Here is a 21,105-nt window from a genome sequence, read left to right as displayed (position 1 = left end):
GAAGCCCAGCCAGGAGGACGTTACAGTAATCAAGTCGTGAGATCACTAGGGCATGGACCAGGATCTTGGCAGTAGAGGCGGAGAGATATGGTCGGATTTTGGCAGTATTGTACAAAAAGAATCTACAAGCCTTGGCTGTGGTCTGGATCTGAGGGATACACGACAGAGAAGAATCAAAGATAAAACCAAGACTGCGGGCTTGCTGGACTGGTTGAATAGAAATGTTGTCCACAGAGAAAAGGAGAGTTGAAGGGTAGGCTTTGTGCCGCTTTGCTTCTTTTCAGTCGTGTTTGTTCATTCCATTTCTTCAGTGGAGAACCATTATATCAAGAAAGAACTGAAATGGTGGTGAGAAAAGACATAGATAGTGACCTCATATTGGACTTTAAATTTCCTGGACTTTGAAAATCTCCCTATTACCTCATGGCCAGGAGGAGGAGAAGGAGCCTGCCTGCAAAAGATATCCTCCCCCGCATACCATCTTTACTAAGGACTGAAAAAATATGCAGGCATCTGACTAACATCTCCATTGTTTCTCCCCCTCCTGTTTAGTGTGTAATATTCTTGCCTGATGAAGAAGCCCATGGAGCTTCAAAAGCTTGCAACAAGTATATTGTGCATTTCGGTTGGCCAATAAAGGTATCACTGATGGATTTTTGTTTGTTTGTTAAATGGCTAACACAGCTACCCCTATCCAAGCTTGTGTGTAAGCAGAGTGACTGAAACCTCTGCCCCACACTCCTTATCAACCATTCCTTCCAAGTTTCACCACTGATAACTTACCACCTTGAAGAAATGTCAAGAATGAAATGCAGCATCTTGGACAGAAACATTTTACAGTACTTAGTTTTCATGTTCTTTTTTGGGATTGTGGACATTTATATCACATGAACACATAAACTAGAAAAAAGAGTCATAATTGGCTTTTTCCTTACTTGTTTTCCCTTTCCTTAGACTCCAGCTAATAGCAGATAGATTGATGGACCGGTTTGTGACCTCTGGGCTGATGATGAAAGAGTGGGATAGGGTGAAACTCCATGCTACTGTCATGAATACCGTCTTTCGAAAAGATCCTAGTGGTGAGCATTTGTTAAGGTCTCTGAGAAAATATAGCAGTTGCTTTGATCCCTGCAATTGCTATATGATCCTTGGGTTTGCTGTTGCTCATTTATTATTGTTTTGTGACCTCTAAGTGAAAGATAATGGGTTCATGGCATCTGAAATGGAAACTGGGAGGAACACTTTGGCTGAAACATTCAGCACACCCTTTATGTGCCTTTCCTTCTTTGTCTCTTTTTGTTCCTCTTTAGTGTGAGGGATGTTGTAATACTTGCCAAACGTGACTGTTATTTCTTACTTTAAAATCTTTATTTCTTGCCTTAACGTTGTGCAAAAATGCACTCTATATTATTAGGCTGCAGCTTGGATTTGGAGAGAGCAATGGGGATTGTAATGAGAATGACTAAATCAGTATATAGAATAGCAACCAAATCACTTATTTTTGGCTAAGCTCTAAAAATATCTTACACTAATTCCAGAACACCACTTAGAGCAAAATGCTGTATACAAACATTTACTGAAATCACCTTGTACATTTTAGATTTTAAGGACATTAGAACTGCCATGCTGAGTTTGACCAGTCATTTATTTATATGAAGTTTTTGTCTTTGATCTTGGTCATTGAAAGAAAGGGCAGTTAATAGGGCAATGTGATCAGAAAATCAAGACCTGGATTGGGATTATTTACAATCTCAACTGCTGGGCTCCTACTGCAGTCTTGCACACATTTTGTGTTATTTAACTGGGATTAAGTCCCATTGAACCCCGTGAGGCTTCCTTCCTTGAAGAAACATACAGGAATGCACTGTTAAAGTGTATCTTAAGACAGGCTTGCAAATAAAATCACAATAATTATTAGCCCACAGTATTTTTTACTATCCTGCCTGGAGGTGGTTCCATATATGACCCTTATTTGGTTTTGTCCCAGATTAAGAGATAAAATATACTTTGGGGTTTGCATTTTTGGGATATTTGATTTTTCTCAGTGATTTTAAAATGGTACTCTGCAGACTGATCAAGTATTTGGTGCTGTACTTGGTAATAAGAGATGAGAGAATCCTTTACTGCTGAACTTTGCTTTGGAAGAAAACTGAATATTAGACTCTGGTTTCCCCTGGATGATTCTATTACATTGAGCTGTCAGCCCTTGAAACAATATTGATGACTCTAAGACTTTTGACGATGTATTTTTGAAAATAATTTGCTGGGCTTTTTTTTCTTGCATAAAAAGTGTATGCACAGTTGCATTCCCTGTGCAAAAAATACATTGAAAAATTAGTGGGATAAAACATGAACTATGATCTCATTTCTTTGGTTTGCAGCTGAAGAACAAAATAACAGAACTGCAGGCAAAGCTTTCAAGGAAAGGGAGTCATTTGATGGTCGAAAGATATTAAAGGTCAGTATGAAATAACAGGCCATTTTATCTTATACTGGGTTACTATTCAGCCAAGTTAAAAATAAATGGTAAAGTTGAACTTCTTCCTCTATATGGTGTATGATATCTAGATAGGGAAAACTATTGTGCATATTAAAAATAAATTATTTCAAACTGAACTATTTTTGTAATATCTAATGTTGCCTTGTCCACAAAAGTAAATGAATGTTATTGTAGGCCTTACTTATAATTTTCTACATGGCATTCATGTGCTCATATGGGAAATGCTGGGAGCAGATGAACAAATAGTACCAGTGAAGGAGCAGGGCTAGAAGCTGAGCTTCCATCTATCTGGGGACTCAGCAAAACATAGCCTTTTTGTTCTCACAGCAGAAGGAAATAGAAAAGGAAGTCAAGAGAAGAAGAAAGGCTAAACCACTTGGTTAGGTCCAGACTTTTAGCCTTTACAGTACTTAAATGGTTTGAAATTTTGAATATATAAATGCAGTGGCATCCCTCCCCGGGGTGTCACATAGTGCAGGGAGGTGGGGGTCCTGGGGGGGTAGAGCTTCTGGGGACAGGGACATCCTGTTGGTAGTTCCTGCTAGACTAGACTAGAGTAGCTACAGCAGACCCACTGAATCAGTGGGTTTTACATAGATGTTGGTTCACCATATAACAAGTGATTTAGTGAGCCTGCTTTAGTCGGGACTGCCAGTAGGATTCTAGTCTTTGTTCCTAGTTTTCTGAGAAAAGTATAAATAATTGCAGGAATCTCTTGGTCTCTGTGACTCACACAAATGAGTTGCCTGCACCTGTGCAATGCAAATTTCAGAACCTTCTAGAGCTTGAACATAGGCATTTTGGTGGTAGCACCTCCCATCCTCCATGCATATAACTTCCCATCTAAATCTTCAGTTCCTTTTCATCTGCCACAGTGGCAGCATTGATAACAACTCTTCTCTGAGCTTCTTTCCTATTGACTTCTTGGTTTTGGATACAGAATTTTCAATTCCTTCCTCTTATTTACTTGCATTTTGGCTTAGTCATTTCAGCTTGATTTTCAGCAATGGGACTTGAACTTACCTCAGTGTTACATTTTTGTGTTGGTCAGTTGGCCAGCCACATGTACCCCTCTACCAGCTCCTTCAAGAAGTGTATGTCTTGTGGGGGTAAAATTGCTTTGAAGGACAGCCACTCAGAGTGCCTGTTGCGTCTAGGGGAAGGGTACAATCTAGGGGCTTACATACATCGCCAGGCATTCACCCCTCAGACATGCCAGAATTGTTGCTTTGGTTGAATGCCTTGAGTTAAGTTGAGGTCTCTTCTTGATGCCCATCAAGGTTTATTGAGGTCATATAGTCTGGTCTTATAGTCTGTCCACACATCATTCAAGTTACCATCCCTACAGAAAGTCTTGTTGGTACCATGACTGTAGATCCTGATATAGTAAAGCTTACTACTATCATAATCTTCAGGTTTAGGTGGAAAGCATGTTGGTCACATGCACAGAGGGTGGGAAGAGCTACCACCAAAATACCTATATTCAAATTCTAGAAAGTTCCAAAAGATGCACTGTGCAGTGTAAGTTCTCTGTGGGACAGGCACCTGGAAAGATGCAGAGCAACATCTTCATTCTCCTTTTAGCCATACCAGTATTGATAGAGATGAAATGAGAACAAAAGAACTTTTGCACTAGTCCATCTGGTAAAGCTGAGATCTGGAGGGAAAATAATGAAGAAGCCAGCCATTAGGAGCAGATGAGTCTCCATTCCATAGGCTCATCTGTGCTTGAGAAAGCAAGGGTCGGGACTTGAAGGGTTCAGTGACTCATAGGAAGTTAAGAACAGCCCTGCTAGTCCTGGTTCTGCTGTTACAGTGGTTGGTCAGAATTCTGTAGGTAGTACAAGTGTCAAAGCAATTTCCTGCCCATGTTCCTCAGCAACTAGTATTGAAAGACACATTGGTCCAAAACACACTGCAGAAATAATCCAGTCTGAGACCACTTTAACTGCCCTGGTGCAATGCTAGAAAATTCTGGGAACTGTAGTTTGTTGTGGCCCCAGAGCTCTCTGTCAGAGAAGGCTAAATGTCTCACAAAACTATAGTTCCCAAATTTCCCTAGCACTGAGCCAAGGCAGTTAAAGTGGTCTCAGACTGGATTATTTCTGCAGTGTAATTTGGACCATTGTCTCTTATATTTCAGGAAGCATAGAGTCATCATGACTACTACCCTGTGTGATAATCATGCTTCATAAATTTGCAGAAGTCTCTTTTATATCTGTCCACATTAATGCAATCAGTATACTTTGTAGACAAAAATTCTATAGTGTGATTACTCAGTGTTCTCTGATGATCCCAGATCCTCATATTATAAGAGAGAGTGAGAGGGATTCTCTCCTTTCTCTTTCTCCACACCATGCATAATTTGATACATATCTATCATGTTCCCATTACTGTACTTGCTTTTTTCTAAGCTAAAAAACAGAAACATTAGTAACCTTTCCTTATACGGAGATTGCACCAGCTTCTTGATCATTTTGAAGGGTTGCTCTTTTTAAAAACTTTTTAAATGCTATATTTTGCAGAAGGTACAGTGAGCAGAGGTACAGTGAACAGAACTATACCCAATATTCTATAATTGTTCTTTGTGGTCTCTGTGCACCACACCCATGTGTGTTACATTTGCGCAGAAACCTAATTTGGGACTTTCTAAGTGAATACATTCATGGCAACCTGCATGTGTTTATGCGTATATGTGTGCATGTATGTATGTATGTATATATATGGCATCTAGAATCTACCAGTTTATCCCATTTATCTGATTCTTCTGAAATGCTGAAGAATAGTGAGACAGGGTTTATCTTTGCAGAACTCAAAGTGATCTTCCCCACCAGGGAATTCTGGGAGTTGTAGTTCAAACTGTAACACTGTCATCATCTACACAATAGAAAGCTATCCTTTCTCCACATCTTTTCCCTTTACAGTTTTTTTCCCTGCCTTGTCCCACTTTGTACAAATGATAAACAAAAGAGGAGCTCAGAAGTTTGTGTTTGGTATGTTGTTTAGACATAGAGCAAACTTGCAAATGAGAATTTTAATGTAAATTAGGTAATACAGCCCCCCCCCCAATCCATGATTTTGAAATTTGTGGATTTGAGCAACCATGGATTCAAATGAAAAAAAACTTTTTTTAACCTACGACAGCCAGGCTGAGAAGTGGTCCCAGGGCAATAGTGGAGGCTGCTGCACCAAGACCTCGGCAAGCCAATGCCTCCCTCCCCCATGGAAGTCAATGTCATTACAAAACCATAGTCAAAATTTAAACCTCTTCCTGTCTCTCTTTTCCATCATCACAAAGCCACTGTCAAAATTCAAACCTCTGCCTCACTCCATTTCCCACTTTCCCATAAGGAATCACCTGCCACAATTTACACTCCTCCTTCATTTTGTTTTCCACCTTCACACAAGGAAGCCTCTGACAGAATTTAAACCCCTTTCCTGCCAATATACTTCCTTGTCCCACTCCTTCTGCTACTCCGCAGGTTTAAAATCTGGCAGAGGCAATCTATTGGGAAGGTTGAGAAGGTAGTAAACAGAATCAGGACAGGGTTTAAATTCTGGCAGAACCTTAGGGATGGAAAGGTAGGAAACACTGCAGGAGAACGCCTTCCTTGTGTCCAGACCTTGTTGTCCAGGTAATTTTAAAAGTTAAATACTTACTTGAGCATCCACAGTTTTTTGTGTCCACGGGGAGTTCTGGAATCAAACCCCTGTACATACTAAGGGCCCACTGTAATTATATTGAACCAGGTGGATACAATCTTGATACTACCTTGGCCCAGTCATTAAGCAAAATGAAGACTGTAAGTCAGGAAATCAGGAAGTCTAGGATGTGGAAAGGCAGATATAAAGGAATCTGATAAGATCCTTAAGTATAAATATATATAATTGAATACTGTAAGTCAGGATCATCCATGTCATTATATTTCTGATTTCTATGGCTGGTTGTGAAAGCTGGACAGTAGAAGTTGCTTGATGGTGATTGGAAGGATGACTGGTTGGTGCGTAATCTCCAAGTATCCAAACACTGGGCTAATAACATGGGGCAATACAGACCGGCAATAAGCGCTGGCTTGTGGGCAGTGTGGGGGCATGGTGTTTAGATGACACACACCCTGATGCTGCCCCCAAACCAATTTCATGCCCTGCACCTGACCAGACACGGGCAGCATTGTGGTTCTCTGGTGGTGCGGCGTTCAGACACCGCATGCCACAGGAGCAAAGAACAGGTGGCTTTTTCCTACCCCAAAAAGGAGCTGCATTTTGCTGCTCCTTTTTGGGCTTAAAAAAAAAAACAGATCAGGGCCATGGTTTATGGTTGCTGCAGCCCTGATCCAGTGCTCAAAGGGTAGTGTCAAGCCGTCCGTTTAGGGCCATCTGTACCGGCCCATAGTCTTTTAATAGTGCAGGTGAATCTTCTATTTGTAACACCCAGTCCCCCATGAGCCAGTATCAATTGGTGCATAGAGAAACTTCCCTTAGTGCTTATTTTGGAGCAAAACCACAGTCCCAAAAAAGAGGCCACAGTGTGGTGATTGTGTTTCACTATGGAAAGTGAAACACAGACAAGATCCTTCAATAAAGATTCTGACCTTCTCTGCGAACTCACATTGCAAATTAAGCAACTGCAACAGAAGCTCAGTAACAATATTAATCCAATGAAGGTGAAACTTGATGAAAACTGCTACCAAGATAGCTGATATTGCTGAAATAGCAGATCAAGCAATAGAGCTCAGAGTTCTTCATCAAATCTCCCTAGTAACTATATAGCAGAGTTCACAATAGATTTTCAGGGCAGAGTTAAACAACTTGAAAGCAAAGATAAAAAAATTTAAAATCTAATCTTTATATTAAAGGACTAAGGGAAGACTTTGCAAGGGCAGATTTGTGTGATGTAGTGCTAGACTTACCGCTAGCTATACTTCCAGATACACCACTCACTAAATCAGATATCATGGCTGCCTTCAGGACTTATCCATTCAGACCAAAGGGAGGGCAGCAGCCCATGAGTTGTTACTGTTAAGTTTGCTAAGGAATGCACATGAGATGCCATCTTGGCTTCTATGAAGAACAAAAGTTCTTCTTTGTGGTCTCTTTGACTCAAACAGATGGGTTATCCTGCACCTGTGCATCATTCTGTGACCTTCTTTCAGGATATTAATCCTATCACTCTTCAAAAATGTAAAGCTTTCCAAAACTACACAAATATTTTGAGAGAAAAAGGAATCTCCTATCAGTCATAGTTAATTGTTCAGTATTAAGGTAAACATACTGCTTTAAATAAACCCTACTGAAGCCTGTGTCTGCCTCATTAAAACCCACCTTGCCTCATCAACTGACTTGCCAGAAGAATAATACAGTGAAGAATCGTGTCTGATCTACAAACCTGGCAGTGTCCAATCTCAATCACTTTAAAGTTGCCAGGTTCTTAAGCCTGTACAATAATGTACATGATACTCCAGTGTTACTAGAGATAGTTGCTGTGTTATTCCAATTTATGGTGACCCTAAGGCAATACTATCACAGGGTTGTTGTTTTTTTTAGCAAGATTTGTTCAGATGGGGTTTGCCTTTGCCTGCCTCTGAGACTGAGTGAGTGTCACTTCTTCAAGGTCACCCAGTGGTTTGCCATGGTTGAGCATGGATTTGAATCTTGATCTCCAGAGTTGTAGTCCAGTACTCAAACTACTACACCAGTTGCATTAAGCCTCTGCAGTTTGCTTCAAGGCATCCTTCCCCCATTCAGGTGAAGGCTTAGGAGTTCTCGCTAGGAGCTCCTCTCCAGTGTTAGAATGGGGCTTGTTTTTTGTATTAACCGATTTTATTTACATTTCTTGTTGTTTGAATTATTTGAAAATTGAAGTTTATTGGAGATGGTTTACTTGTTCTCACTCCACTAATTAAAGCAGCATTTTTAACTGCATTGCAGTGCCTATTCTGAAAATTACCTTGCTTATTAACAGTCTAGGTCTCTAGAGTCTAGGCAATCCAGTCAAAAGGGGCAGGATTCAAAAAATCATAAAGGGCGATGCCCCAGATATATGTATGTTTCAAGATACTCACCACAAGAGGGACACAGCCAGATTGTTACAGTCTGGGTAATTATATATAGTTCAAGGTTCTAAGAAGGCTGGATGAGGGTACTTATAGAAATATGAGAAAAGGCTTTGTCATCTCACTGGCACTTTGGCAGAGGGTCAAATAGAAAATGGTATTATGGTCACACTTGGCTCAATATACTGCTCTAACATTGCATCTGACACCAGTCTTTGGAATATTCTTTAGCTACAGTCAGCCCTTCTTATACACGGATTTAAGCATACACGGTTTGAAAATGTTCCAAAAAAGTATAAATTTACCTTGATTTTCCATTTTTTATAAGGGACACCATTTTGCTATGTCATTATATGTAATGGGATTTGAGCATACACAGATTTTGTTATACACGGGAGATCTTGGAACCAAACCCCAGCTTATAACAAGGGTCCACTGTACTAACAGACTTTCAGGAGGTACACTTAATGCGTTACATTAAGAAATGTAATGTAGGCTGAATTAAAGCATTGGATGCACATTACTGAATGGGACTATTCCTACTTCTCTCACAGACATAAGATTACATACTGATTTTAAATAAAGTCCTAGATGCCCAGATAGGAATCAGCTTCTGATCATTCGCCAACTGGACTGCATTTGTAACTAGAGAATAAGTATGCCAAATCATTTTCATGGACTTTACCCAATTTCCTTTTACAGAACACATTTCTAAAATTAAAATCACTCATTAATCTAAGAATTTTTAACTGCAAATTTAAGTCCTGATATTAGTATTCATACAGTATGAGATACATTAAAACTTGTGGTTAGGGATGAATGCATAAAATGATTGTTGGCATTAAGGGAAAGGTCTGGTTTAATATAGCTCTTCTCTGAAATAAAAACTATAGGGTCCAGACACAAATCATCTGAGTATTCTACTGTATGGCAAAAACATTCATGTAAAAGAGCAGAGCTTAAAGCTCCCAATATTTATAAATTTTCATATACAGTCTTCCCTCCAGATTCATGGGGGTTGGGGTGAAGGAACCTCTCGAATATGAATAATTCACAAATTATTTTTGCGTGTGCGCATTTTCCCTCCAAAGCCTCAAACAGCTCTAGCAAGACTGTTGGAAGCACTGTAAGGGCATCGGAGCATGTGCTAGCTGCTTCTTCCTTCAGTTCCAAGGCTTGAGAGAGGTTGGGGGACCTCTCTCTAACGTTGGGACGGAAGTAAGGAGGACACTTTGGCCGCATCCTCCTTCAGTCCCAAAGTTTCAGGGAGTGTGCGCACCCTCCTGGCACTCACAGGGGAAAAGCCTGGGAGGGAGAGAGAGGGAGGAGTGCATGCACACACAGCTAGGGACTCGCAAATAATCGAATCCATGAATCCCAAAGCTGCGAGTCCGAAGGGATGCTGTACTATATAGTTTGTTAATCAAAAGTTCTATTTACAGTTTAGAAACAAGAATTCTAAATTATTTGTAAATATATTGGGGGGGGGGAACACAATACAGTCGCCCACTCCTTTTTCACTGGCGATCCATTCCGAGCCTCCTCACGAAAATGGAGTTTCACCTACATTCAAGCCCCATTGGTTTAAATATAGGAGTGTGGCTGTGGGAGCACGTGCCTCGGCCACGCACCCCATTATTTCCCCCTTTTCGTCCCTCATGCACAAGTTCCCAAACCCCAAGAATGAAGGAAGGACTGTATATCAATTAAAACAGCCGAATAACTTATTGTACTGATGAAATTAATGATATGTTGAAACAATTCTTTAAATCTATTTATCTAATTCCAGATAAATTATCAATTAATCAAATTCTAACAAGAGCTAAATTTCCTAAATTATCTCAAAAACATAAAGATGAATTTAATAAATTGATAAACCAAGTGAGTTACAGCAGGCCATTAAGAAAACTAAGTCAAATAAATCACCAGAGTTGGATGGGTTTAATGGTTTATTTTATTATTTATTTATTCAAAGTATTTCTGTGTTACTTTACAGTATACAAGGTCTCCTGAGGCAATGAATAAATAAAAACCAATTAAAATAATACAAAGCATTTTAAATAATGATAATAATAATTATATTAAATAATAATAAAAACATTTTAAAAACATATTAAAATATTCTTTGAAAACAACTAAAAATAGTCTAAAAACAATCCTAGAATCAGATTTTGAAACAGTTAAAACAGCAGTTTCAAACATTGAATGCAATGCAGGACAGCACTGTTTTGGCTGTCCACTTAAAGCTTAAAAGAGATAGGACCAGCATAACTTTATTGGGTAAGGGAGTCAAGGCACTGCTACAGAGAAAGCCCTGTTGCACAACAGAGCCCTCTCTGAAGATCTCAAATTTCTGGAAGGCTGATATGGGAGGAGGAAGTCTTTTTGATATCTTGCTCCCAAGTCATTTAGGGCTTTGTAGGTCAATGCTAGCACCATGAATTGAGCTTGGAAACAAATTGGAAGTCAGTGTAGTTCCTGAAAGACCCAACTTATATGGTCTCTTAAATGCACATCTGATACCAGTCTGCTAATTTTGCACTAGTTGCAGCTTCCAAACATTTTTCAAGGGCAGCTTGATGTAGAGCACATTACAGTAATCTAATCAAGGATAATCTAACTAAGGCATGAAACAGATCTGCCTTCCCCAAAAAAATGTGCAGCTGGGGCACTAGCTGAAGCTGAGCAAAGGTGTTCTGGCCACCATAGCAAGCTAGCTTTCCAGCAGCAGTGCTGAATCCAAGAGCACCCAAAAGCTACAAACTTGATTTTTCAGAGGGAGAGCAACCCCATCCAGAATAGACTGTGGTCCCAATCTCAGGTTGGTTTTCCTGCTGCCAGTAGCACTGCTATCTTGACTGGATTAAGCCCCAGTCTGATCACCCACATCCAGTCCTTTACTACATCCAGACAACAATTCAGTACTACCACAGCTTCCTTTGCATCAGTTGTAAATGAAAGATAGAGTTAGGTACCATCAGCATATTGATGACACCCAATCCCAAAACTCCAGATGACCTCTCCCAGTGGCTTCATGTAAATGTTGAAAAGAACAAAGGACAGTATGGACCCTTGTGGAACTCCACAGACTAATGGCCCATAGGCTGAACAGCAGTCCCCTCACACCACCCTCTGGGAATGTTCAGCCAAGAAAGACCAGAACCACTGCAAAGCAATGCCTCCCATATCAGCCAGATGACTCATGGCATATTGTATCAAATACATCTCAAAGACAAGGGGGACCAATAGGGACTCATGCCCCCATCCAACTCTTTTTCTTTTTTTAGCTTCTGCAGAGCCACAGCAAATCTAAAACCTATCAGATAGTGATCTTTCCATGGCAATGAAGTTATTTCAAACCCCCATACTTCCACATCACCATAATTCTGACCAGCAAAAACCAGATCAAGAGTATGGCCTGTTATGTGTAGGGCCAGATATTAACTAGACAGGCCCATGGTTGCCAGGGAAGCCATGTAATCCTGAGCTGGTCCTGCTGAAGGTGCCTCAGCATAGATGTTAAAACACCCCAATATAATAAATCATTTGAAGGTTTATTGTCCCCTCTTTTGTTATCTTTCTTTAATTCAATCCTTACTGGTAATCCTATCCTAGATTTTTGGAAACTAGCAAGAATCATTTTATTGCCTAAATTTGGTCAAGACTTAGAGGAGCTGGGTTCTTATTGACCCATGACCTTATTGAACCAGGATGCAAACCTTTACACTTGTATTTTAGCTAATAGGTTGAATGCTATTGCAGACTCTTATATTTATAAAGATCAGTACGGTGTTGTTAAATATATTGTCAAGTCTGGGCAAATCTCTGATCTAGTCTACATGTTATTAAATGTTATAGTAACCATGGTAATCATTAAAATCTCAAACTGGCTATGGCATCTTTCAGTCCTATTAAAGCCTTCGTTGTGGCAAAATGAAAATATTTGTTTAAACTGTGAATTAATGGAATTTGGTAATACCTTTTTGTTAACTTTGAAAACATTACATACACATCGTAAAGCTATCATCAGAACAAATGAGATGCATTTTGATCCTGTTGGCATCATCAGGGAATCAGACAAGGTTGCCTCATCTGTCCTCTCTCTTTTCATTTTTATGGAACCACTGGTTACATATGATCCAGAAATGCATGGGGTTAGAATTAATGATAATCATTGTCTGCTTAATTTATTTGCAGAATATGTTGCCATCTCAGTCATAAATCCAGAGGTTAAAATTCCTAGAGTTCTTAATGTTTTCAAAGGATTTTGTGGTGCTTCAGGACTGTTAGTTATTTTTTTTAAATTAGAAATATTAGGTCTTAATTTTTCTAAAAATGATAAAGATAATTTACAATTGTTAATCAGCATTCTAGACTCTTTAGACTACATAATTTTTTTAAGAGTGATATTATCACCCATTATCAAGAAATTGATCCCATTATATATATCCTGTTATTGATCCCCTCATTTTAAAATGTTAAAACAAAAATAATAATAATACAGTACTTGATAATCTTTGAAACTAGCTTGGCTAGACTAGGCTGCATAGCAATAACACAAATGTCAGTCCTTTCAGAGTCTATATACCTATTTCAGGTGCTTCCAGTAGATTCAGTGTTCAAAATCTGGCAAAACCTGTTTATTAATTTTTTGCATAAAGAAAATAAAACCCCACATCTTGCAAATAGCATATTTTCTCCCAGATTTCCAAGAAGCTAATAGAAAACATTCCCAACCTTTTCTTTAAAAAAATGTTCATATAATCTGGAGAAACCAGAGGAAAAAATTCCTACTCCACCACTCTTGATACTGTTTCTATGGCATCCTTTATTTGTTAACTTGGATAAATGGAAATAATTTAAGTTTTAGAAACAGGGTTATGCAAACTCAAGGCTTGTTTAACATGTCTCTTCTAAAAACTGGTAATCAGTTGCCAGAACAATTAGGGGAGCATACTTCCTCTCGGAGTGCATTTGCACTGCAGAAATAATGCAGCTTGACACCATTTTAACTGCCATGGCCCATTTTCACAGAATCCTGGGATTTGTAGTTTTATGAGGCACCAGCACTATTTGGCCGAGAAAGCTAAAAAGACCTTGTAAAACAACAAGTCACAGGATTCCATATAATGGAGCTACAGCACTTAAAGTGGTGTCAAACGTCATTATTTCTACAATGTAGATGCACCCTTGGTTCCAAATTTTGCAAATAAACCATTTTACCTCTTTGTCAGAATTTTTTCTGTTAAAAAAACAGACAAGGTGGCAAATACTGTCATTTGAGCAGTTCATACTACTAAATGAAACTGAAGTTACAGGCATAGCCTCTAGTCTCTCCCTTCCCCCCCACCCCCCCTCTCTCTATATACCTAATTTAAATTATTTTTCCAAATATTCTAGGATAAAAATTAATCTGGGAAAAGGATTTGGCTAGAACCATCCCTGATTTTGATTGGAGAAAATTGTGGTTAAGAGTACCAATTAAATTTTTGTTTTCAGATATCAAAGAGCTCTGTATAAAATGAATAAATTGTTGGCATTTAACCCTATGAAATTGAAAATATTTGCTAAAGGCTCAAATGAGTATTGTTGGGCTGCCTTTGCACTGCAGAAATAACCACTCTAATTGCCATAGCTCAATGCTATGGAATTTGGGAACTGTAGTTTTGTGAAACATTTAGCCTTCTCTGTCACAGAGCTCTGGTGCCTCAACAAACTACAATTCATAGGATTTTTTTTTAGTATTGAGCTATGGCAATTAAAGTGGTGTCAACCTGGAATATTTCTGCAGTGTGGATGCTGCCTTGGTAACAGTGGGGTGAATTGGTGTCTTACCACCTTATGTGGTGACCATGGCCATGAGTACTTCATTTCTGGAATTTGGTATTTGCAGAAATTAGTAAAATTATATCACAAACAAGTTCTTCATCACCAGAGTTGGCAACACTGTCTCTTTTTTATAATGCAAATGAGTCTCTTTCTCATAAAGAAATGACCATGTATTTATGTTTGGCTTCACATTTAGAGATTACATATAATTGGAAAGGCTTAAATGCCCTGTCATTTTTCATTTGTTAGAAATGAAAAGACAATGATGCCTAGTAAAGCAAAAGGCAGCAGGAAAAGAGAAGGGCTATGTTACAGGTGAATTTACTTACTGTAATCAAGCAGTCCTCAGTATTAAGTTTGCAGGACATGTGCTGGACTGTTAATAAAAGGGTATCTTGCAGAGCTCTTATTCATAGGGTCACCATAAGTTAAAGCCAACTTGATGGCATTTAACACACCACAACCATAATCCAGTGGATACAATCTGGAGAGAGTTAACATGCTTAAGTCTTATTAAAACCAATTGAAACTTTCTGTGAAGGGATCATCAACTGCAGTGGATCTCCCAGAGAGCTAATCTATTTGGGATTGTAGCTTTTGAACTGATGTAATCAGGAGACCTGGATAAATGAGGTTCAAATCATAGATGCTTGTCTTCCTTTTTAACTATTCTATCCAGATGTAGGGGCTTTTTTTATACAAGGCGACTCAGAAATGAACAATTGCTTCGTCTTTGCTATAGTCAGCACTTTGCTTTAGCCATTCGATTTCTGGAATAAAACCAATTGTCATTAAGCTTTACATAAAATAATTCCAAATAGATAAATCATTTGTAGCTCACGAAAAATCTAGGTCAAGGAGATTCGAAGTCCTTTGGTTCAGGAATGAAATCTGCTAAGAAACATCTTTGAAATTCTAGTCTAAAATAACAGACTTTGAATGTGAGTTCTGGGATCACAGATGAGCATGGGAAGAAAGTCTTCTCTGCAGGGGCCAGATGTTTCATTTTAAAATGTTTTAAGGTGACTCAGCTAGCTTTTCTTCTGTTCTAAAGTTCAGGGAAGCATATCTGTTGGAGGATAAAGAAGGTATAATTGAGAGATTAATGTTTTTCCCCCCAGTTGTTGATACTGTGCCACTTCAGATGTAGACTAGAGGATGTAGTTTGACCAATAGAAATTAGCATGAAGGATAAGCAAAATATGCCTGTCGCTTTGGAATGGGTGGGGTTCAAGGATAAGGGTAGACATGTGTTATCTCATTATTCTTAATATTTACACAGCGCTTGTAATTCTGTAAGCATTTCACAGATATGACCCGGCAAACAAGGCCATTTCTGAAATATTGTTTATAGGAATACTGTATGAGTGTATGATAATAAATGTATCTATATTATATAATACATTGCAGCATCACAACAGTAAAGAACATAAGCATAGCTATTATAGTAGTTTCCATCAGCATTTCATTAGGCTTACCATAAGCTACTTATTAGTCCTGCATTCTGTGAGCATTTTACATATCCTTAGAATTACAAGAAGAGGCATAAATTTCACCTTGCATTCCACGCACCTACTTCCCAAGCTTAATAACAAGCAAAGCCCCATCTGTTGTTGTTGTTGTGTGCTTTCAGGTAATTTCCTACTTAAAGCAACTCTAGGGTGAAACTATGACGGGGATTTTTTTGGCAAGATTTGTTCAGGTTTGTTTTTTTTACTTTGGTCTTTCTTTGAAGCTGACAGAGTATGACTTCCTCAAGGTTACCCAGTGGATTTTCATGGCAGAGTGAGGATTTGAACCTTGATCTCCATAGTCCATTGCTCAGCTGCTACACCCCACTGCCTCCTTACATCCCACACTACAAACTATCACACCTCAGGCTACAAACACCTCAGGCTTCAAACTGCAGACCAAGTCCAAACTAAACCTCACACAAGAACCTTTGTTGCAGTGCACCTTCAGGTTACTCTCTTCTAATATTTTGTTGGCTGTTGGCAAGATTTACAGTATTCAGAAGAGGTTTATCATTGCATTTCTCTGATACTGGCTTGCCAAAGTTCACCCTGGGGTTTCCACGGCTGAGCAAAGGGGATTTGAACCCTGGTTTCCAGAGTCATAGTCTAATGATCAAACCACTACACCATGCTAGCTCCCATGAGAGAGAGAGAATATTTAAAGATCAGAAAAAATATGGCCACTGATTTGATCCTGAAAGGGATACAAAATCAGTCATAATCCAACCCAGGAGCCCAGTCTGATGGGGCAGCACCTAGTTAGTCATGGGGACTACATCTTCTGTCCCACCTTGGGGGAGCTGGTCAAGACTGGACAAAAGTGCCCAGACACCTGTTGGACACATGTGGTAGCATTTGCACCTCAGCAGTTGAGTTGGCACTCTGATAGATGGCATTTCTAAGTGGAAAATTGCATTACGCTTTATCATTCATGTCTGTTATGCATACCACTGCTCTGGGAAAATGTGCAGCAGAGCACTTGTGTGTGTTTTTGTGTTTTGTTTCTTTTAAGAAGCCTTAATTGATTTTCTGCTGTTGCAGCCAAAAGAGCCATTGGCTGTTTGATGCATGAAAGAATGCTGATAATTGCCTCTAAGCAAGCCTTCCTGTAAGAAATGCCATCTTTCTCCAGCACCCCCACATCCATTCCCCAGCTACTTGGTATTTCCCTCCTCTTTGCCAAGCACCCAGAGCAACACCCACCGGCACTAATTAATTATGACTCAGTGTTGACAGTAGAGTCCTTTCAGGCCTGACCACTAATCAGGGATGCATTCCTGCCAAACCTTGCAGTCAGAGACTCTCCCTTCTCACTCACACGTAGTACATATTATTAGAGTCTTCTGCTGAAAATGTTTCTCTCATTTGCAAAATAGGTTCTGTAGGCCGACTAAAAACCAAACTGTCAGACTGGCCTTTTATTTTTTATTGGTGACTTTCAGAGCAGATTGTATTTTGTTGACCATTTGTTTACTCTGAGCAACAGAGGCAGTGTTCGAGTTTTTTTTCCCAATTGGCTAACTTTCCGACTTGTTAGGGAACTGAGGACGACATGCCAAACAATAACAAATCTCTTTTATTGAGCAGCGTGCGCAAAAGAGGTCAAGCAACAGTATTGCTAATAAAGAAATTCCAAATGGAAGTAGTAATTAAAGTGTACTGTACTTGCAAACTCCACATGGAAAGAAGCAAAAGAAATTGCAAACCTTAGATATAAGCAGATGAACTTTTTGCAGTTAAGTTAGCAATGGCCTACTTTCTTTCTTGTTTCTCTCCCCCCCTCCTCCTTTTAGTCGTACTATACAATATCATCAACCAATGACAACCTGGAGTATCAATATATTTTCAGTTCTAAGATACATCACAGTAAATAGCTCTTCCACCATCTTTTTCTTTTCTTTTTGGTAGATTAATTTACAACTACATTTATTTGAAAATATTCTTTGCAGTTATTACATACCTACATAAATTTCTGTTAGCCATTAACTCAACCTGTATTAATATCATTCACAACAGCAAATTTGCTACAGTAGTCCTGTAAGTATTTGACTTCCTCATAGTGCAATACATGAAAATGAGACTTTAGACTTCTTTGAATTTGGATTTTTTTTAAAAAAATAGACTTACTAAATGAGAGAAAACCCATTACAGCAAATTTTGTACACGTTTACTAAAACAATAAGCCTAAGTGAGTGCAGGGTGGCTTATTACATGTGTGCATAGGATTACAATTACAATTTAGGTTTTTTTTTCTGATTAATCAAAAGTAAATTTTACTTATTGCTAAATAATTTGGATGCTTTGTTGAGTAAACCGAAGATATAGTGGGCCTTTGGTTTGCTTCCAGAGACATACCCCCCCCCCCACACACACACAGGATACCAAACTCATTGGATGCCTAAATCCCATTAAATATAATGATATAGTAAAATGGTGTCCCTCATATAAAACTCAAAATCAAGGTTTGTTTTTTTGTAATTTATATACCATCGCCCCTTGGTATTGGTGGTCTTGCCATCCACAGATTGGTGCATCCACAAATGCTCCTGCCCTATTCTTCTCAATGACAGTGCCTGCACACAGCCACAAAATGCGGTTGTGTGCATGTCACACCACAATTGAGTATAATGGGACTTGAAGTCCTACAGTCCATCTGCCTTGGTCCAGGCCTCGGAGGTAGAGAAGAACTGCTGGCCCTCATCCCCTTCCCCTCCACCACTCCCTTCTCCTTTTGTGTCGTGTCTTTTTAGATTGTAAGCCTAATTAAAATTAAAAGATTGTATGTACAGCGCTGTGTAAATTTACAGTGCTTTATAAATAAAGGATAATAATAATAATAATAATAATACAGTATTTGGCATCCCTGCAGATATGAAGGGCCGGCTGAATTTTTAAAAATATTTTCAAGCCATAGATATGGAGGGCCAGCTGAAAAGCTTTTGTTCATCATTAGAAGACACTGTTTAAAATATTTTCATTATCTATGGCCTCAGAAAGAAACACTTCATATTTAGTCTTGGCCTCTTTCCATTTTAAAAACAATCCCCACTGATTCATATACTAAAGTTAATTGATCACCAGTTAAACCAATAAAAGCTTACTCTGTTTTTGTTGCATCTTGTTCCTAAATTGTTGTGGTCTCATTTCTACTGGCAGTGGCTTTGCAGTTTTTCTGCAACATTAATCTAAGAAACTAACATGTAATGATATTCAGGTGTAATATATATCGTAAAAGGTAAAGATATTTCTTATTGATAAGGTTGTCAAGTTGTGTTCAACCATAGGGGGTGGTGTTCATCTCTGTTACTAAGCCAAAGAGTCAGCATTGTCAGAGACTACTCTGTGATCAGGTGGCCAGCATGGTTGCACAGAATGCTGTTTATCTTCCCATTGGAGTGGTACCCATTTATTTACTTGCATTTGCATGCTTTCGAACTGCTAGGCTGGCAGAGGCTGGGACTAGTGATGAGAGCTCACCCCATCATGTGGCACCCGGGCCTCAAATTGCCAGTCTGCTGATCTTGCAATCAACAGAGTCAGTGTCTTAACCACTTCAGCCACCGTATATAGTACTCAACTTTCATTTGCAATGCACTAACTTTTTCAGCTAGTAGAATTATTGGACTCTGGCAGCTGTCTTCCTGTTGTCAGGCAGTGACTTTGTAGTATTTATATAATGAGCAACCAAGGAATTGTCTGCCCATCTTTAGCCAAGGATGTTATACCTAGGGTGAAAAAAGACTGCCAAAAGAAGTAAGATGTACATGTAGTCCAGGCTCTCTGATGGGTTGTATAATTGAGCTGAGGGCTGCACTATTTTACGAACCTTGTTTGATTCTTGCTTTCTTTACATTGGAGGTGGCTTGATACACTTCCCTTCCTTTCCTCTGGAGCACAAGCAGTCATATGAAGTGTAGAAAGTTCAGTTTTATAGAGAAGTAATGCATAATACCTTCCTGGATTAGAGTGAAGGCACCATATGAATGAGAACATTCAATTAAAAATGAGAAGTGCTCTTCTTTCACATTCTAGTTGGTGAATAGAATGCTCGAGACTAGGATATTAGAAGTCTATGTGTCTGCATGATCATACATTTGAACAAAGTCTGCAGATGTTCAAATGAGGCTTTAGTAATCTGATCTCAGGCTTCACCTGGAGAAATTTCTAGGAAGAAAAGAGCCAGAAAATATTATTTCTTCATATATGGAAAATAAAGAGTGTGGTATATAACAGAGGATAGCATTTTTAACTTTAAAAGCTGGAGAAAACTGGATGTCAGAAAGAACTCAAGCCTATCTTCTTTTCTGACATCTAGTTTTTTACTGGTAGTAGTGATTGATTGATTGATTGATTGATGTGATACATTCAGATGAAAAAGACGTTTGGTGTATGTGGTATATCTGTATGGGTAGTGCACCAGTGGCGCACTCGCAACATCATAATGGCGGCATGACGTACAGACGCTAGGCGTCCTGCACATCACAATGGCAGCGCCCATATGTACAGGGCGCCGCCATTGTTATGCCCTCGTCATGTGCTAGGGTTGAGGCAGATGTGGGCAGAGCGCCCTCGACCAACCCCTAGCATGTGATGAGGGCGCCCAATAGCCCCGTCTGTACCGGGCCTATGTTTCTGGAAAGATTGACAAGATCTAATGAGACATGGCCTGTGATTATGATGGCCTACATGTTGTAATTTCCACTTCAGTAAACAAAAACAACCCAGTTGTAGGACACAGGTTTTAGTAGGACATTTATCTATGTAATGCCATGAGTATATTTAAAGTGAAATAGAGGGGAAAGTGCCTGGTTCAAAATGCAATAGCCTCAAGTAACAGCTGCCTGCTTAATGCTGAGCAGTCAATTACTAATCATGCCATATCCTGATAAAGAAAAGTGTTTATGGCGTTCCACAACAGTTAGTATTGAGAAACTGACACAGCTGAGTTTTCTTAATGAAAAGCCTTGCAGGCTATGGCTCAGTCTTCCAAAGATTCTTCAGTTTTCAAGATGTGTATATTGTTGTTGTTAACTGCCTTCCAGTCATCTTCAACTCAGGGTGACTTTGCAGTCTCTTCCAACTCTATGATTCGATGTCCTTTCTAATGAGTCTTGCCTACTCGATGTGGCTAAAGTATGACAGCCTAAATTTGATCATCTTGGCTTCCAGGGAGATTTTCTGGCTTTATCTGCTCAAGGACCCATTATTT

At 39.2% G+C, this 21,105-nt stretch overlaps 1 protein-coding gene across 4 annotated transcripts in view; it reads left to right on the top strand.

The window, feature by feature from the left end:
• ASCC1 (activating signal cointegrator 1 complex subunit 1) overlaps nucleotides 1-21,105 on the top strand; it is an 88,129-nt gene that overhangs the window by 42,837 nt on the left and 24,187 nt on the right. For all 4 annotated transcript variants that reach the window (XM_042457461.1, XM_042457458.1, XM_042457462.1 and 1 more), the window contains 2 exons: nucleotides 955-1,079; nucleotides 2,382-2,458. In XM_042457461.1, coding sequence (XP_042313395.1) covers nucleotides 955-1,079; nucleotides 2,382-2,458 — 202 coding nt within the window. The remainder of the gene's footprint in view (nucleotides 1-954; nucleotides 1,080-2,381; nucleotides 2,459-21,105) is intronic.

Source organism: Sceloporus undulatus, chromosome 3, assembly GCF_019175285.1.
Source record: "Sceloporus undulatus isolate JIND9_A2432 ecotype Alabama chromosome 3, SceUnd_v1.1, whole genome shotgun sequence".
Lineage (NCBI taxonomy): Eukaryota > Metazoa > Chordata > Lepidosauria > Squamata > Phrynosomatidae > Sceloporus > Sceloporus undulatus.
This window is presented reverse-complemented; position numbering and strand designations above follow the sequence as displayed.